This window comes from Trachymyrmex cornetzi, unplaced genomic scaffold (assembly GCF_001594075.2).
Source record: "Trachymyrmex cornetzi isolate Tcor2-1 unplaced genomic scaffold, Tcor1.1 scaffold125, whole genome shotgun sequence".
NCBI lineage: Eukaryota > Metazoa > Arthropoda > Insecta > Hymenoptera > Formicidae > Trachymyrmex > Trachymyrmex cornetzi.
Window position 1 is genome coordinate 335,682 of NW_017295817.1, and position 19,216 is coordinate 354,897.

General features: G+C 32.9%; 1 protein-coding gene across 9 annotated transcripts in view; it reads right to left on the reverse strand.

Moving 5' to 3' along the window:
* Ih (hyperpolarization activated cyclic nucleotide gated potassium channel Ih) overlaps window positions 1-19,216 on the reverse strand; it is a 147,495-nt gene that overhangs the window by 102,138 nt on the left and 26,141 nt on the right. For 6 of the 9 annotated variants that reach the window (XM_018521903.1, XM_018521899.1, XM_018521902.1 and 3 more), the window contains exons 1-2: window positions 3,931-4,082; window positions 2,645-2,915 (exon numbers count right to left, since the gene is read on the reverse strand). In XM_018521903.1, coding sequence (XP_018377405.1) covers window positions 2,645-2,915; window positions 3,931-4,066 — 407 coding nt within the window. In that variant the 5' untranslated portion in view covers window positions 4,067-4,082. Of the gene's footprint in view, window positions 1-2,644; window positions 2,916-3,930; window positions 4,118-8,379; window positions 8,754-19,216 lie in introns of those variants that run through there. The other 3 variants (XM_018521904.1, XM_018521896.1, XM_018521900.1) reach the window with 3 other exon arrangements.

Here is a 19,216-nt window from a genome sequence, read left to right on the forward strand (position 1 = left end):
AAATAAATAAAAGCGCATACACTGTATAATATTAATACAATATGAACCTATTGAAATTATTATCATTATATCCCTGAAGAGAAAAAAGATTTGATGATGCTTGCACGTGTTTAAATAATATATCCATTAATTCGAGGGCACGTCCCTCGCTGTGTCACATTATTCAAATAAAACATATCAGACGCGAGAGCTTATATGACTTTTATTATATGGATATCTGATCTATATGATAACGATTGGAAAATGGAGCACCATTGACGCTCATTTGTATAATTTAACAGCTGGATATTAGCGTTACATATCGCGTAAAGAACGACCGTTGGTTACGCTCATTCTACCGGAAGATATCGCAACCATTAACGGAGGAACGAATTAAAGTTTCAATGCCCACGAGAGTCTCGCGTTTTAGTGGAATCGTAGAGAAGGCTACGGAGAATCCTCCATGCTGCCGGTAATTAGCCAAGATTCCGAACGGAAGCGCCGGGTAATTTCAACCAATTGAAACGACAAACGCCGCCGCCGTCACCGCTGCCGAGTCGTGGCCGAGTATAGTGTTTCGCGCGTTATAGAACTGTGCACGCTGCACCATGCACAGTTAATATTGGCAATTTGATATTGTAACGAGGCACCATTCGCTCGTTTTCAGCCGCGCGAATTTGTTCCGTTGATTTCTTCCGCCACGCAAATCAGTTTTTTCGCATCTCGAAAATGAAAAAAAACTCGCACAAGTAATGGAAACATTGAATAGGAAAAAAATTGAACTATAACAATTCTTCCGTAAATTATTATCAAAAGCTAAATTGTGTAAATCTGAGAAAAAGCTATATTCTATTAATTTTTATACATTAAAACTTGTAAATTATTTTTAATGGATCGAAAATAAAAAACCGTGCATTAATTACATGAAAAATTAAATTCCGCTGTCATAAACTCAGTAATGGATAGTTTTTAAATTATCAAAAGTGCTCTGTGAGCACAACTTTTATACCTTTGATGCACCACTCAGCTAAAAAATTACCCGCATTATTGAACCTTGTGTCTCTTGTTCATCACATTATATAAGTTAATTATATGTGAAAACTAATTCATTTTATCGGCGAACTAATTTTTCATAACATAATTAGTGCGGAGTTCTTTTTCGAACTTTTAGTATACTTTGTTTTCTCGATTTTATATTATGAATTCCATATTATTTAGGTGTATTTAGGATTTTGCTAATATATTATAGATCTTTGAAATACACTTCATGCTCTTATAATCCTTTTTTCTCGACTAATATTGATTAATAATTAATTCTGCAAGGAATTACCATTAATTGAAGCTCGCCTATCCATTATCATTCGGTAGACAAGCATTCTTGAACGCTTATTGTCATTCTAATCGATGCATTTGTCCTTAAATGGCTCGGCGAGCGTGTCAACATTCTCCGCGAGCAGTCGATAGCATGCGTCCTGACTTCAGCGACGGATTGTGGCTCGCCATCGATAAAGCGACTCCGGAAGGAAGCGAAAGGCCTGACGGAGGCTTCTTCCTGAGGCCGTAAAGTCTCAATGCTATTTCGTCGCTAGGCGAGGTCGACTGCTCAACTGTACATACACGAGCATGTACATAACTAAATCCGTGACTCTTGTAAAGCCATTGAATATTCCGCGCGACCCAGATCGATTGAAGCCACAAGTAACACACGTTAGCCCGTAGATCAAACGCATTCTTTTTTGGTCCTCGAGATCGGAGGCGTGCGCCTCATTCGAACGGCTCGGAAAGCCTACACGATGAACGATCCGGATACGGCAGATATTTTACTGCGGCACAAAGGCGCTAGTTTACGTTTTTCGTATCCGGGATCGTAGTCAGGCCGAAAAGTTTCGGGTTGCGAGTAAGCCGACACAAGTCGTTGATTTACGTTCACTCGCTCAGGCCACTTTTGTCATTTATTACTTTTACTAGTATGCGACATATACTCGTACATTCATATATATGATATATTCATATTCGAATAATATTCTTTATAAAGTCACTCTACATCTAAGGATAGTGACTTAAGTTAGAATTTAAAAAATCGTATTTTAAAACTAATCGTAATTTAAAACTTGACTGACACAATCGGATAATTTTGTACATTAATTTAAAAGTAAAGAGAAGTAATTTTTCATTTTCAACCATTTCCTTTTAAAATGTCTGGAAGGTAATCAGTCTCGTAAAGAACATTTCATGATTGATGTAAGTTACGAAGTGTTGGAGAAAATAAATTTTTACATCTTTTACGAAAAAGAATGAAAATTATAATATTGTAGGAATGAATTTGTATTATATCGTATCTAATTATTATAAAATAATACGAATCATCGGGCTGATATCATCGTGGCAGATATAAATAATGCTTATTTATATCTAGTTATCTCTAAGCCGCAAACTTTATGTCAACTTTATGAGGGGCAAGTGTATGCAGAATTTTGTTCCCTTTTATGGAGAATGCGGGACCGATGTGTCGTGCGCGAGTTTATTCGAGCAGACTTAGATATGAGGTTGCGTCTGAGGCCGGTATTTCTTGGCGAAACGTGTTTTTCAGCCGGAACGAAATGTAATAGCGCGAAATATTGATGCGGCCTGTTGAATGAGATCAGTTGATATTCAAAGGACATACCGAAAACTGGAACAAGGATGGATGACCCAGTGACCTGCGGCTTTTTGTCTGATCCGTTCCTTCATAAGCGCCTTCTTGCTACCGAAGAGCTTCATGGCCAACTTGTTGTCCGTCGGCTGGAACAGGGCCTGAAGCTGATTCTTCAGGAAGCTCTGTTTGACCTCCTGGCCCGGGAGGCCCGGGCCCGGCTCCTCCTTCGGCGTCCCATAGAGGGACACGTCGTCCACCCCGAAGTGGACCTTCCCGCTGCCCTTGTAATTCATCTCGTTGCCTGTAACATGGTCATGTCAACTCAGTCCGACGATGACAAACGTTCATTATTCTGCGACGTTTATCGTCACCGATAACGCCCGTAAAATCTCACGCCTGTCCGATAAATCCGAGCCGAGTCGCATGATAGCAGTCACATAAAGCACAAATCGCGAGCTGTTCACAAGCATAACCGAACTTGTAAATTCACGCCACGATAGCGCCGACATGTATAACTTAATGTCGTTAACCTGAAATATCTTTATGGCTCGTGAACTAACTCGCGAAATTTGCTGTGTGCAAATTTCATGGAACTTTGTAAAATTTGTATGATCATGATAAATTAAATTTATTTTAAAAACTTAATTTAATTGTTTGATAAGTTCAAACTTATCAGACAATTGTCAAAACTAATGTGTCGCGACACACACACACACTACACACACACACATTCAGGAATTCCATATTATTTTATATCTTTATTTTGTTATTACATCTTTTATTCACATTTTTTTGTGATAACTTGCTTTTTTTTAAACAAAGAAGCCTTTCTTGAGAACTCAAGTATCACTTTTATGTATGCATCAATAACGTACATATAAGTTTTCAAATTTTACGTATATGATAATTTTTTAAATAACTCTAATATATCTCATTTTTTAATTTTATAATTGTGAATCACTCATGTAGATAATAAATGAAATATTTCTACATGTAAATAATTACTTTACACACGTATTTATTACGTTTACAGATATTTCGTATTTGCACTAATTCATAAAAAATTAATAAAAATATAAATATTATGATTTAGGATTAATCATAGTATTTATGTTTTTATTAATTATTTAAATCATTTTTATGTAAAATTTGTAAAATTTAATTATTTTTTTGTAAAAGTCTTGATTTAAAAAACAGTAGAAGCGATTCAACGAAGGAATACATTCGTCGTTTTTGCGTCTCTTTGTTGAAACAAGTACTGACGAAGACGATGACTATTGACAATCGCGTAACCGTTACGGTTTGTCAACACTCACCGGATTTACGCGATTTACGAACACCCCATAATGTCCAAGTTGAGATAAACTCCTCGTACGATCTTGACCAGGAACTAGTATTGTTCGATTTCAAACCGTTTAGCGGCAGCACGACGTCTTGCTGCATGAGCGGCATCTCCTGCGCCACTAAATCGGATCCTTCTCCATCTTCGACGTGCACCGTCATGGCAAGTTCGCGGACGAGAACGAGATGAAACAGAGTATCGCGTTGACCCGGTCTAAAGGCAGATACCGCGCAAGATTCGCTTAAGTAACGGAACAAGGACGCGAAGAAGCACGAGAAGAGACGCGTATCCACTGACCGGTTTTAGCCGGACGAACGAGTACATATGTACCGGTTTTTTTTTTCCATATGTTAGTATACGCTAATCCCCGAACGCTCTACCATGATTCCTGCCGATACGTATCGCAGTGGCGTAAGAGATCCAATATCGCAATTTATTGCACTCGTCATATACCGTATGATATTTGAAATGGACGAACAGAAAAGCCTAGCTATGTTTTAATTATGATCAAAAAAAAAGGAAGAAAAAAAGAAAAATATTGTAACGCTTTATATTATTTTAGAAATGTATTTTTATCGGGATATGTATATATATATTATATTACTTTAATCTATGTGTGTATATATATATATATAATCTATATCTATAGGATATAAATGAATAAGTGTCAAATGTTCTAGAAACATATTCCTATCAATCAAATATAAAAAATAATTTATATGGGTCTATATATAGCTTTTAAGGTAGGAGGAATTCTATTTAACAGTATCAAACAATTAATAGAACAAGTAATGCACATTTTTCAACATTAAACACTACAAAAACGCTTAGTTTTAGGATGATTAAAGGTTTTTCCTATCTTTTTTATTTATAATTGGCAATAGTATAAATAAAATCATTTGGAGAAGATTATTTTAAATAATTTTTGTAAAAAATATTTAAATGTTGTTCAATCAAAAAATGTTCAAATATTTAAATGGTTCAAATTTCAAATGTTTAATGTAAAAAATGTTTAAATGTTCATTATTTGTTTCATTAATTGTTTGATATTGCACTGAGAAAAAAAAGTTGTTAACTTGACTAAATGCGTTTAGTTCGTAATGATTATTTAGTTCAAAATATTTATATATTTAGATTAACAAAATCTTGTAATTTATTATAAAACATGTTATTTGTTTGAATTAACAAATATTTGGTTGAATTAACAAATATTTGCTTGACAGCCCGTGACCGCTACATTTAGTTGAATTAACTAATATTTTTTTGAAACAGCAACTTTTTTTTCTCAGTGTATTAAATAGTGAAACTCCTTCTATCTAAAGAATTAAGCATTTTTATACCCATATTTGTATGAACTTTTTTAAATGTTTGATCGATGGGAATACGTTTCTAGAATATTTAACACTTATTTATTTACATAAAATGTCACATAAAAAGAAAATTTTAATCTTTTCAAAATACTGGAAATATAAATATCACGCTAATTTAAATTTTATTTGTTCAATTTTATTTAATACCTGTACACTGTTAAAAAATAGAAATTTGTGTGTAATGGAAGCAAATTTTAAGAAGGTACATTAAAAATATTTAATGTTGCCAATTAAAATGAAGTTATAAGTAATTTAAATTTAATGTTTACTTACATTACATTTCATGCAACTCTACATAAAATTTAATGAAAAATGTACTAAACTTCGTAAAATTTTATGAAAAGTACACTAAATTTCATGTACATGTACCCAAATATACTTTTCAATTGCAGATACATTACATTTAATTTATTGCCATAAAATTGATTTTAATTTATGTAACTTAAAAATACATTAAATTTAATGACATTTTTAACAGTGTATAGATATGCATGGTGTAAATCAGTGCTGGGATTTACAAGCTTGCACATTTCGGTTGGTTTCTGTCCCTTACTTCACCAACCCGCGCGCAGCTTAAATGCCACAGAGGCAGCAACCAAGCCGAAAATCGGCAAAATGTGCAAGTAAATCCCAGCACTGATTTACATCATGTATATCTATATACGTATTACTTTAATAAATAAAATTTAAATTAGCGTGATATTTATATTTCCAGAAATTTGAAAATATTAAAATATTTTCTGTTTTTATGTGACATTTTAGAAACATTTTATTTATTATTATTATTCAGAGAAAAAACTTTATATATAACTTATCATTGTAGTTTTTATAAAAAATTCAGATTTGTGTATTAGTCGTATTCTGTGTTGTAAAAGTTCGAATCTGGAATGATTTAACAACTTAAATTTGTGCTACTGTGACATGGAATTCGAAATTATAGATTACAATCATATTTTTTTACTTACGTACTTTTCGATGAAGTTATTTACATAAGAAAATATCGTCAGGGGAAACTGCAAATTGATTGAGATTTATATTATTTTAATGAATGCACTTGGATTCAGAAAGCGGCTATATTTGCGCGAAATATCAGATGTTTATTATATTCCAGTACATCATCATAGGATATTTCCAATTTCCACGAAAGATCTACTGCGTCTGTACGCGGTAAATATTATACGATGCATTCAAATCTGAAAAACAAGATGCTTATAAAGGATTATATTCTTTGATGACACAATGTTGAAATTGCATTCATAAAGTCGTGTAAACGTTGTTAAAAATTTCACATCTAGTAATATTGTCTGTTGTTCAATAATATGTTTTCCTATTTTAAACAATCTTATCCCGAAATAACTTTGAGCATGGTAATCATTTCTCATGAAACATATAGTGTTGCATTATACACCTACGAAGAGCTGTTCTGCGATATTTCTATTTTCTTTTTTCCTCTTTCTTTTAGGATCGCGACGTTTAACATATTGCACTATCGATTTTCGTTTCAATATTATTTGTATAGTAATCTCGTTTCTTATTTCAATTATTCCTCCATAAAACAATGCGCTCTTTTTTAAATTGTCATTGGTTACATCGTGCACATTTCGTCAGTAAACGCATCACATTGCTCACATTTTCACATTGTATTCGATGGACAATACACTCGTTACACACGTGTATAAGCGCGTGTCACAGATCCTATCAATGATTTATGACATTTCACCGCAAACACCACAATGCGACAATTGCACTCGCGTACATCTGCGAGAAATATGTTTAATTTGACATTTATGAGCGTTTTGATTCGATTTAATACTTCATTAACACGGTACAGGTAAAGAATAAATATACTGACGATCACGAATAATTGAAAATTTAGTCTACAATTTCATGTTCAGTCACTTTCGTATCATGAGCAGTGATTAACACAATGTGGACATTACAGATGTTTCACGAGAGAGCCGGTGTTTATCACGTACTTATGTAAAATTTTACTTTTCCCCTTAAATTGCAGCAGACTTTATACATTTTTGAGAATTTTCTTAGTTGTGTGTGAATTAATCTTTATTAACCTTACGTCTGGTCTATTCGCTGTTTCTAACTGAACTACTACTTACTACCTTTTCAACAGTTTTTAAAACAAAAGCTTAGTATGGCTACAACACTAGCGGCACCTATAAGTCCGCCAATCGCGGTAAATTTGAATAAACATAAGTCGCACAAACTACTAAATAAAATAAAAAGTTTAGAAATAAAATATATCTTAGCAACGAGTAATGCTCGATATTGCGGTACGGTAACGGCAATGCAATCGCACGGTTCATCCTCATCGTTAGAATTATATCACTTTATTACGCCGGATCTCATTAAAGTTGTGATTTTTACTCGCATTTTTTATATTCCTCCGAGAAGTTTGTAAAGATCGTTTGTAAAGCTCAATTGGAATTTATAACGATCGTACTTATATCTCGCATTTTACGCAAATCTCCATGAAATTTCTGCATATTTTACATAAACCGATCGTTTATTTAAACGTAATGTTTGTACGACATCGATATTTGTCGATTAGTAATAAATAATGAATGATGACATTTTTATCAAGACTTTTACAAAAAATACAAAAGCAACATAAACAATAAAAAATACGTTTGCATTGAATATCGTATTTAAATGTGGATTCTCTTAGGATTTCGTGAAATGTAGTATTATTGCATTCTGTCACGCTACATGAAAGTTACAATCTGTGTATCACCTTAATTTATTGAATTACTAACTTTGAAATGTGTGTGTGTGTGTGTGTGTGATTGTCGTATTTACATTTCATGAAAATGAATTGTTTAATCAATTGAAGTAGTTCGCAAATTTTAATTGCGAGCAATCATGTATGAATTGTTAACAATGTATGGTGATAACATAAATAAATATCCTCAACGCGTATTTACAAAAACTTACTTCAACATTTTTCAGTATGCTCGAGAGACAATCAGAATTGCTGTATTTACGAATATTTGATCAAAGAGTAGATCTCTCTCATTATTGGATCCAGCGACGCTTACCTGTGTCGCCCAGGAAATCGGTGATGAGCAGGGTCTCGTCGTCTAAAGCAGTGACGAGACTGTCCGTGCACGTGTTGGTGTTCTCGATGCTGATCTTGATGCTGTCATCTTTGTTGAGCCGTGGATGATTGTTCGCGGCGGGGTTGTTACCGGCGTGGCAGTTGTTGTTGCCGACCTGCTGGCCGAGCTGGTGATGGGGAGAGCGCACGGATTCGGTGCTGCTGGTGTGCAAACTCACTCCCGTGGTCGCCCTTCCGTTCACCAACCGTAGGCTCGGTGCCCGACGACCGCCGCCGCCTCCACCACCGCCACCGGAGCCGGTCACAGAACGACCGCCACCGCCGCCGCCGCCGCCACCGCCGCCCTCGCCCTCCCTGTAACAAATTGTACATTACATAAGTGTTCTCTTTCTTCTATCTCTCACTGCAAACACAAGCTATACTATATTGTATACTCTGGATAGAGTTCACGAATTTTCATAGAAGTTATACCTCGTCTTTTTTTAATTATACAGTAGGACGAAGCGATTTTTTTACCTCCCGTTGTGTGTACTTGCGTTTTCAGAAAGGGTATAAAAAATTATGAATTTTGAACAAGCAAAAATTTGAAAATGAATATCTATTTCTGCTAAAAAAATGGTAAAAAATGTTTTTTCATATTTTTAGTTTATTTCAAATAACGATCGGTTCATTATGATCACATTAAAATTGTTACTGAGCACAGCGTGTGTCTTCAAGCAAATGCGAAGAAGTGGCATATAGTATTATCGAATCTCGGCTTAAGAGGCTGAGACCTGAAGTAAAAAAGATTTTCAACAATAAATCACAATTATTTTTAAGAAACAATTGTTATAAACCATAATAAATCAATCGTTAATTGAAATAAAATAAAAAATGAAAGAAAGTACTTTTTCGGTTTTTTTAACAGAAATAAATATTTATTTTAAAATTTCCGCTTGTGTGTGTGTTTCACCAAATTCATCATTTTTTATACCCGTTCCAAATATACATGTACAACAGAGGGTAAAAAAATCGTTCTCTTTTATACAGGATTTTTAGTTCGGGAGATTTGCGGAAAGTTTATAACAAAGGATTATTTTTTTTTAATACTCTTGAGGCTTCCACGAGCACTTTCTGTACACAAATTACATATGTGGGTTATCTCCGTGTTCAAATTGTGGCATTTTAAGAACGGATTTAGACACGGAGATAACCCGCGAAACGTATAATTTCTGTATTATTCTTTTTTTATTAAAATTGGATTGCATTATATATATCTTTTTGTAACTTTTAAAAGAGAAGACTACAAATATATAGCAGAAGTAATGTTACTTTAAAGAATACATGAAAGCTATCAAAGAAAAATTGGAATTGGAGCAACAACGCGGCACGTAGCAATACTTCGTGAAGCGGTTTTCACTATCCGCGCATACATATTATTATGGAAATATTCGCTGCGACATTTCGTATGTGTAGTACAGCGATTCGACACAATAGATACCGCGACGCATACTTTTCGTATTTTCCAAGAGATCTCACAAGAATATATTAAAATATGAAATTTTGCAAAACTAAGTTTCGAAATGTAAGTAAAAGAATGTTTGTAATTTCAAGGTTTTAATTATTTACTCGTTTTACTTAAGATCAATCTATTCACGAACTGCGTTCCTTATCGAATATACTGTGTATGATGAAATCTTCTAATATTATTTATTAGTTATCAAATAAAGATAATAATTTGATAAAGTTCAATAGTTTTTTATTTTGAAATAAGAGACATTCTAATGAGATTTTTCTACAAAATATATAATATAGTAAATTTTTCTGTAAAATATTACACGTATATCTCCAAAATAGATGTTTGAAAGAAAGTTAGAAAGATGTAATGGTCAATTACGCGTGACGCCGATCGTCGCTGGTATCGACAGCTCGTTCGACGTGACACTTGATACAGTAATACTGATAATGCGTTTTCTCGTCGTCATGATGTAGTATATTCAGTTCACCGCGAAATATCTCGACGCTTCGGTGCAAAATCGCGAACGGTAATAAATATTTTCTCTCGCATACGGTTGTGTGAAAGCACTGTACATCAACGGAGGATTTTCACTATTGGCACGCAAGCCGACGCTGCTCGTTCTTGTTGCATACTAACAAATATCGATATCGTGAATTTAAACGCGCGGGCATCACTGCAGCGAAAGTGCAATGTTATCGCACTCTCACGCTTTACGCACATGACATAAATCAAATTCGTTCGCATGCCTCGGGGTCAAATTATATTATCGAAATTGTTAGGAACCACAGCTGATGGGCACAGCAGGCAATCTGCGTCAGTGTAACTTCGTCAATTCCTATCACGTCCCGTAGGCATACAAAATCAGTCGATCATTAAACAGTCATTGCTAGATCGATCATCTTTACTTGCTCAACGTTTGAAACGTTTTAGAACATTGGGGATATAAAAATTTATGTATTTCTCAAAATAATCTTAAAAGCTATAAAATGATTCCATGATTAATAGATTAACGTTTTGTAATCTTTCTATAATTATTAAACTGATTTTTTTTGCATAAAATTGAGGTCTCTTAGATTGCATAATTAGGTAGTAAGTATTTACACACACACATATTTAGATATTTTTTCTTTGATGTTATGTTACTTCTCTAAAAATTATCTGAAAAATAAAAGTTAAAAATCACGAAAGTAAAACATAATGGTTAAAATAAATTTTGCAAATTTTTTAACTTCATTAATAAGTACATTCTAATTGTTAGCGAATTATATCTCATCGTTTTATAAATATATTATTTACGCATTAACCGGATATTCATATAGGCATTTTGCTTATATTTAGTCTCACAAAAATTTATTTTTTTATAAAATAAATTAGTTCAAATTAAACCAAATATCAAAACAGAAAGCCATTCAGAATGACGCACTGAAAATAAATCGAGATAAAATTTTATTACTTATTGACAGTTTTGACGGATACATTGATAAATTACTTTTATCATAATTATAAAATATCGCGATATACTTCTATGGCATAAATTTTATCAAGAGCTCGTTTCGAATTTTTTCAAGTAATAGTTGAAAATAACGCAATTTCCGCCACGCTGCATATCTATGTTACATCAATGGCATCCATCCGCGCACACTATACGCATTTGGCGGAAGAAAAACAAATTGTCGGAAATTTTATCGCGTCGATCTAAAGTGCGACGAAGTACGCTCGCATATTAAATCACGTAGCGCGTTGTAATAATTGCGCGTCAACGTGACAGGTAAATAAACCAGGCGTCAAGAAAGACGTCGGAAGAGACACATAAAAATAGCGGATGCGGTACATCAGGCTCTTCTTGCGCGCGGTTCGCCTTCGTAAGGTGGATGCTTTTCTTTCGAAAGGCTATTCTTTCAAGAAGGTATGAAAGAAGCGATAATAGCAATGGATGAGAGAAGACCACCAAGGCGAAGAATCCTTTATCTCTCGATATACAAAACGAAAAAGCGAAGAGATAAGATAGGGAATGCGAGAAAGTGTGCAAAATAAAAAAAAAAGATAGAAAGGATGAGATAGAAATGCACAGGATTCTGCTAGTATCTAGGAAGCAGTAATTATCTAGCAATAAACTGCAGATGCCAGATTATTATTCGTTTTAAAATTATATTGTGCTTACACGAGTTCTAAGTTTTCTTACAAGACAGTGTGATAAAAATCACAATTATATCGATTAAAAATTTATATGCAAAGAGATTTCATTTAAATTACATTTTCAATATTACCTTTGAAACGTATATAATTTTAGACATTTATTTAAAAAATACTATATTTTGATTGAAAATATTTTTTTTATTAAATTCTATATCTTTTTCATTTATTTTACAAAATTGTAAAAATTTTTAATTATAAATTAAATTATACATATTGGATTTTTTCCTTTTCTCTCTGCCTGTCTCTTTGGTTAGAACCAGCTCATTATTCTATATTACTTTATTATTTTAGTAATGTTGAATTAATTAATATTCTTTATTTAAATTACAATAGAGAGACGTAGCTTTTGGTGCAATAGCAACGGATTGTAGCTGAAGGTACAAATGCGCGTACATATATGTCCAGCTTTTATAGAGTAAAATGTAAAATCTTGTCTAGAGAAACCCACGATGGCATTGTATGTTCCACTCGATAAGTATATGTGTGCGTACGTATTCGAACTAACCTCTAGTTAACACTGGAATCTATTTTAAGAAACCTCCCCGCCGGGCAATGCGGTCGACCGCGGCAAAAAGCATTCGAGTCGAGATGTATGCGCCTCTCGAAAATACAAGACCGTTGGTAGAAAAAGAGTGTCAAGGTTCGTTTTCGATTGCTAAAGGCTTTCTCAATTTGGCAAATGGTACGAGTCGAGGGAACGACCTGACCCGACTATCTTTGACAAAGAAAAATCGACGGATTTTGACCTTGGATGGGCAGGGTGTAACGGACTTTACAATGCCAGCTGTTCTTAATTTTTACTAATGTATATACTTGTAATATTTCAATGATATTTTCGATTGCTCTTATTTGACTTTTAATTCAGTTCTACCATTTTGTCATCCTCCTTGCGAAATTAAATTGGCGATGCCGATATAATTACGTTTTATTTTTAACAAGGAGAGATGTATTTGATTTTTATCATAAAACTTTTTTGCAATGATACTAGGCGAAAAATATTTCTAAAACAATGAATATTTTTTAACGAGTCAAAATGCTATATTATATTATAGATAAATATTACAACGGTAGAACATTTTTCATTCAAGGGAAATCGGGAAAGTTGTTATTTGTGATAATCAGAAAGAAAGGAAATTATATATTCACATTATGGTATAGATTTTCTGTCTTATGCTATTTGCTTTACGTATGATCGTGCCTTCGTTTCTCGACCTCAATTTATCATGTTCTATCGAAAGGCGAATCGAATTGAACATAAATCAATATTAACGCCGCATCTTGTTGACGCAGACGAAGTTCGTAATATGCAGTAGAATCCTCTAATCGCGAAATACCTGAATCTAATTAAGGTAGCTCATAGTTATAAACACTCCGGTAATCAATACAGTGTAGACTATCGCATTAACAACTACGATTCTACAATATGATGAATTGTAAATATTCCAAAAAAACGCGATTAAAACAGAATATATAATTTTTTATGTTACGTGAATTACATGCTTGGTGAATAATAGCCAGATAGTTTAAATTCAGATAGCATCTTTATCGTGATCAATTAGAATGCTATATTGATATGATCAGACGTCGCAAAAAAATATATTGATATAATTTCAATAAGATAATTATACTTTTTACGTCGTTCACTGTTTCCGCGTATTTCTAGATTTTGTGATTATTATACCTATTTATTTTTTAGATAAACGATCTTTTAACAGAAACATTACAATTAAATGAAAATTCAAATATATATTGATATAATTTCAATAAGATAATTATATTTTTTACGTCATTCACTATTTCCGCGTATTTCTAGATTTTGTGATTATTATACCTATTTATTTTTGAAATAAACGATCTTTTAACAGAAGTGTTACAATTAAGTGAAAAAATTAAAATACATTAATTACAAAACTTACGATTTATAATATTGATAACGAGATTGATAACTAATTGGAATCCGTTCCATGAAATTAGATTTGGCACAATATTTCAGTATATAATCTGAAATTATATATTAAGAGAACATTGGTTAATTCATTTGCGCATGCAATTCGCTAAAGCACGTTTTGCTTTGGATTAAATATATAATTATAGCTTTTGATTATGATTATTCGTCATTGTACATGTAAGCATTTAAGCGATTAATTGAATTCAAACAATGCACCTAGCGAGAAAAGCTAGTCTTTCCTTCCAACGCAAATTACTGTTCAAAATGTGTATTGAATATATACTTCGTTGCAATGAAGTAGATATTATAGTTGATTTATAGTTTTTTTTATTGCAATATTTTATAAGTAATGTTCATGATTATAATTTTCGACCATTTACAATCATATTTATTAATTCAAATTCGAAGATGCATTAAACAAGCGTTTAACAAAAAAACTAGTCTTTTCCTCAAATATATGCTCGTGTTAAAAATATATACGTAATCCATGCTTTATTGTAAAGATTGCGGTTTTTTTACATAATAATTACTATATCTTAATAGCGAATATCTTTTCAATCTTTTATTAATCGCGTCTCTTACATTTTATGACTTGCATTTACGATGTTATAAAATTAATTATGAAATTTATTTCAATTTCTTAACGGCAAAAAAATATATCGTGCAAAATAATACATAAAGGATCCTTAACCCTTAGATGTCGCACTATACACTGTAAAAAATACTCAGAATCGACACAACTAAATCTGAGGGTTGCGCGATTTGAGTTAAGTGAAGTATAATCAAGTCAAGAAGAATAAAAGCCTAGTTAGATATATAATTACACTAGTTAGATGAATAACTTCACATAGATAATTGAACTCAAAAATTTAATCAAAGTATGTGATTAACCGATCTGAAATAAGGTTAATGTAATAATATTCGGAACTCATTCAACTACTACAAAGGGTGATTTAACTGCGTAATTCTAATACGTCTGCCTCTTCATGGAGATCAAATCAATCTACAGAAAAGTAAATTGAACTAATTATTTACGTAATTCAATTATGGGACGGCATAATCATAAGCATATTTATAAAGTTGAACGAACCATTATTGGTAGTAAATGACACGAATATAACGTAAAAGTAACATGACTTAAAAGTAATAGGAATTTAATAAAATATTAACGATACTTCACTCTTTAATTTAGAACGAGGGAGCGTTTTGTGGAACTATTAACAGATGGCGCGTGTACTCGTAAAAAATATTCGACGTCTACCTGTATAAAGCGAGGATGGTCAAATGATCTTTTCATACACTTCTTGCCACATCATGGCGACAAACATTTTTTTCAAGCCAGTTCAATCGATCTATAAAATAAAAGATTTTAATTATAAATTAAATCATTTTACAAAATAATGAGATCGAATAAATTTTATGAATATTGTCCTATTAGATAAATTAATTATTAAATCTACTTCACTTGAAGATAAAGTAGAGATTATCTCAAAATTGTTATTATCAACAATTTATTAAGTTCTCGTTACTTTGTAGAATAGTCTAATCAAATGTTAAAATCAATCTATTCTATTGCAGATTTATTTCATCGTGCTCATAAAATCATTTTAATTGACGTTACAATTAGTTCCGTTGCTATCAATAATAGTTTAGTCAACTACTTAAATATTTTATAGAACTAAATTTAATGTTTATTTAACACAAGGAAGTTAAAATTTTTCTTGGTGTAACCCGACAGTTAGTTCGCCGTATTGGACTCTGAGATTGAGTTGGTTTACCTCAATTCAAGTTGAATTCCTCCATCTTTTTTTACAGTATAGAAACAACACACTTGGATATGGCATACCTAATCCAATTTGATTGCTTATGATTTTAACAAAAATTAACATATTCCCATATAAGGTCGCCAGCAGTTACAACGAAACCAATGCTTAGTCAACATTACGACTGACGGCAAAGGTTCTGTCAGCCAGTACTGAGCCATCACTGGCAAATGACTGGCTAAAATGACTGGACCAGTAGTTTGCCAGTACTACGCCATTATCTGAACTATGATAGTCGGTATCGGCCGATTGTAAAATCCTATATGGGTCGTAAAGAATTTTATCTCAATCGAACCGCCAGACATTAAGGAACATAAAGATATCAAGCAAATATATGTACGTTTATTAATAAAGAAGTTATAGGCAATGAAAGAAATATTGGAAAAAGAAAGCCGTGTATGCTGTACCGAAAGTGTGACACGAAAAGTTAAACCAGATATTAAATCTGATGATGGGCTTCGAGAATTTTAAGAATTTTAAGAACTTTCACGAATTTGATGTCTTGACTTCTCTTCGAATGGAGTTGCAAGAGCAGCAGTAACTTTTTAATTCATTAAGAATTTAGGTATTTAATCTTTGAGTTAAGAACATTACATACCGTACACGATCTACTTTAATTTAACGATGAAGTTTTGTCATTTAGATACATACCGAAAGCTTGTCCTTTTGTGTTCATGCAATGTTTTTATTGTATATACTAAAAAGCTTTTACTATTTCTCGTTTCCGACGGATAGAATGTTCTGTCCTTTTTATATGTCTCCGACTTTCTGCCATTTCGGTGTGCAATGCTCGTACATTTATTCGACGCGGGGGTCAATGCAATTCCGGCATTCCGGCACTCTGCAACGTGAATTCGAGCGTTCGTCTCGGCATCGCGTAACAATAGAGTTTCATGGTCCAGCGAAAAACTATTATCATCGTTATTGTCATAACGATCACATCGATGTACGTAGAGTGTCGCCAATTGTCCGTACTTTCTCTTAAATTAAATGGACATTACACGAATAACCGAAGGGAATTAATTTTACACGGAGGGAATTTGTATCTTCATATTTCTGTAATTTCATAATTTAACTAAATAATAGTTGAAATTATTCACACGAGATAGTATTTTAGAACGTTTAAAAATAAATCATTTTTCCTGGATGCGGTCAGTAGATATTCATACAGTCACTCGAGATTGCATATCTACAAACCGTGTAAAAATGGCACGTCGTCGGTGATAAGTTTTAATTGCCTCCTATTCGAAAACTATGAAATTCCGGAAGCAGGAGGAGCGTCAACAAAGATTTTATTTATGTTTTTAATTTTACACGCTATGCTTTATGTTCTACACTGTTGATATTATTAAGAAAAATACGAAAAGAGCTATTTTGTTTGAATTTATCACTACAATAACGACATAAAAAATTGTCATTCTTGAGTTACTTGCAAAAAAGCGGAAATATAAAACATAGCAAGGATATACATACTTTTATGCAACATACATTTATTGTTCTATAATTACTTCAAAATTGCATTTTAAAATTAATATTACCAAAATATAATAATTCAAAATATTCAAATTTATTTTCTGGAAAATTTTGTTTTTTGAGTTGTGTTGTTATTGTAGCAAATGAGCGATATGTATGCAATTTAATAAAAAATTACATATTATAAACGTGACATATCTTCTCATAATTAGCTTTATATTCGTATTCATAGTCAGGCCTTATATTTAAAGCTTCCTTAAATTTGTCTTCAGATACTCTACGAATTATTTTATTGACTACTGAGCATCTAAAGATAAATGTAAGGAAGTTTTTAATATATAATAAGGTCTAACTATGAATACGGACATTGGACTTTTAGCTTTTTCTTAACTTCCTCCCCTCTCGTATCTTTTCATTCTAATCTCTTTTCCTTTCTTCTCTGAATATCCGTCTCTAATGGAGACGGATATCTTATCAAGATGAAATACCATAATTTATTCGTAATCTTGGTCAACATAAACTCACAATGCAACTCACTCGACGAGATTTGATTTTTCTTCGCGTAAAGCAACATCGCAAGTCGGGCTTGAAAGCTGGAGGTAACGAGTTGAAATGAACAGAACGCCTTTCACATAGCACGAAAATATGCCCGCCGCGGCTCCTCCGGCAATTTATAACTGCGAATTTACGCCGCTGGGACGTACAAGCTCCTCGTCATACCGCATTAAACGTTCCGCATATTAAATGCTCCGCCGCTTATGAGTAACACAATATGACCCCAAGTGGCATTACTTGAAGAGAAAAAACATTTTACGTATAATGCAATCTTTCTTCCGTCTTTGAAATAGTTCTGTAGAAACAGGATAGTGGCAGAACTTTTTGCACAAAATAATTAAAAATTTATTTTAATGACGTTGAATGTTGAAGATGATTGATAAAGAAAAAAACCGAATTAACTCTTTTAAAAAACTTTAAAAATTTTTATACAATACGTATTTTCGAGTAAAATAATTAAAAAGTTGGATGAAGTTCTCCGAAAAGCTCGGATCTTCTCTTTATGGAAAAGTTACATATTTTATAATGTGTTTATAACAAAAATATGCAGAACTGAGTTAGCATTTTAAACTGCTGCTTGTTCAATTTTCATTTTTAACTCGCCTTCGAGCGTGTATCTGTACACGTTAGAGAGCACGTTTTGCCGCCATATTCAGCGCACATATTGTCATCATATTCACGCACACTCAGTAAAGGTACAACAATGGAGTGATTACGTTTGGTTGAGGTGCATATGTTGCTTCACATACCGGTCTCGTATATGCGAGACGCTTACTTCGGAATAATTTAGAATATGTCAGAAATCAACACTAAAACACCAAACAGGACAAGAGTGAGTGACGTCATCGCGCTACGTAACACCAAAATAACGTTCAAACTTGCCAGGTCTGCATTATTTTCATATGAAAGTAGAACATCAAATATTACCTATAACCGGAAAATTACGCACGTCCTAATTAATCAAATACGATAATTATCGCAAAACGATTACATCGCAACCTGTTAAAACTCGGTTCTATAAATCTAGTGCCTCGTTATTTTCAAATATGATATAATGCTCCAGCAGGTAGAAGAATACTTGAAAGCCAATTTGATAATCCTATTGCATGATATTGAAATACTTTTGTAGATCGATTTTCGTAATGGGCACGGAAATTGATTTTGGACGATATTGAAAATATATTATATCTGCCCTATTCAGCAAATGTACGCCTGACACATTTTTCGCCGGCGATAAACGTGACATCATATTTTGCATATTTGCTGATCATGCGTATCATACAAATTGAGATCAAAGAATCATAACGTAACGATGACGCAAGAT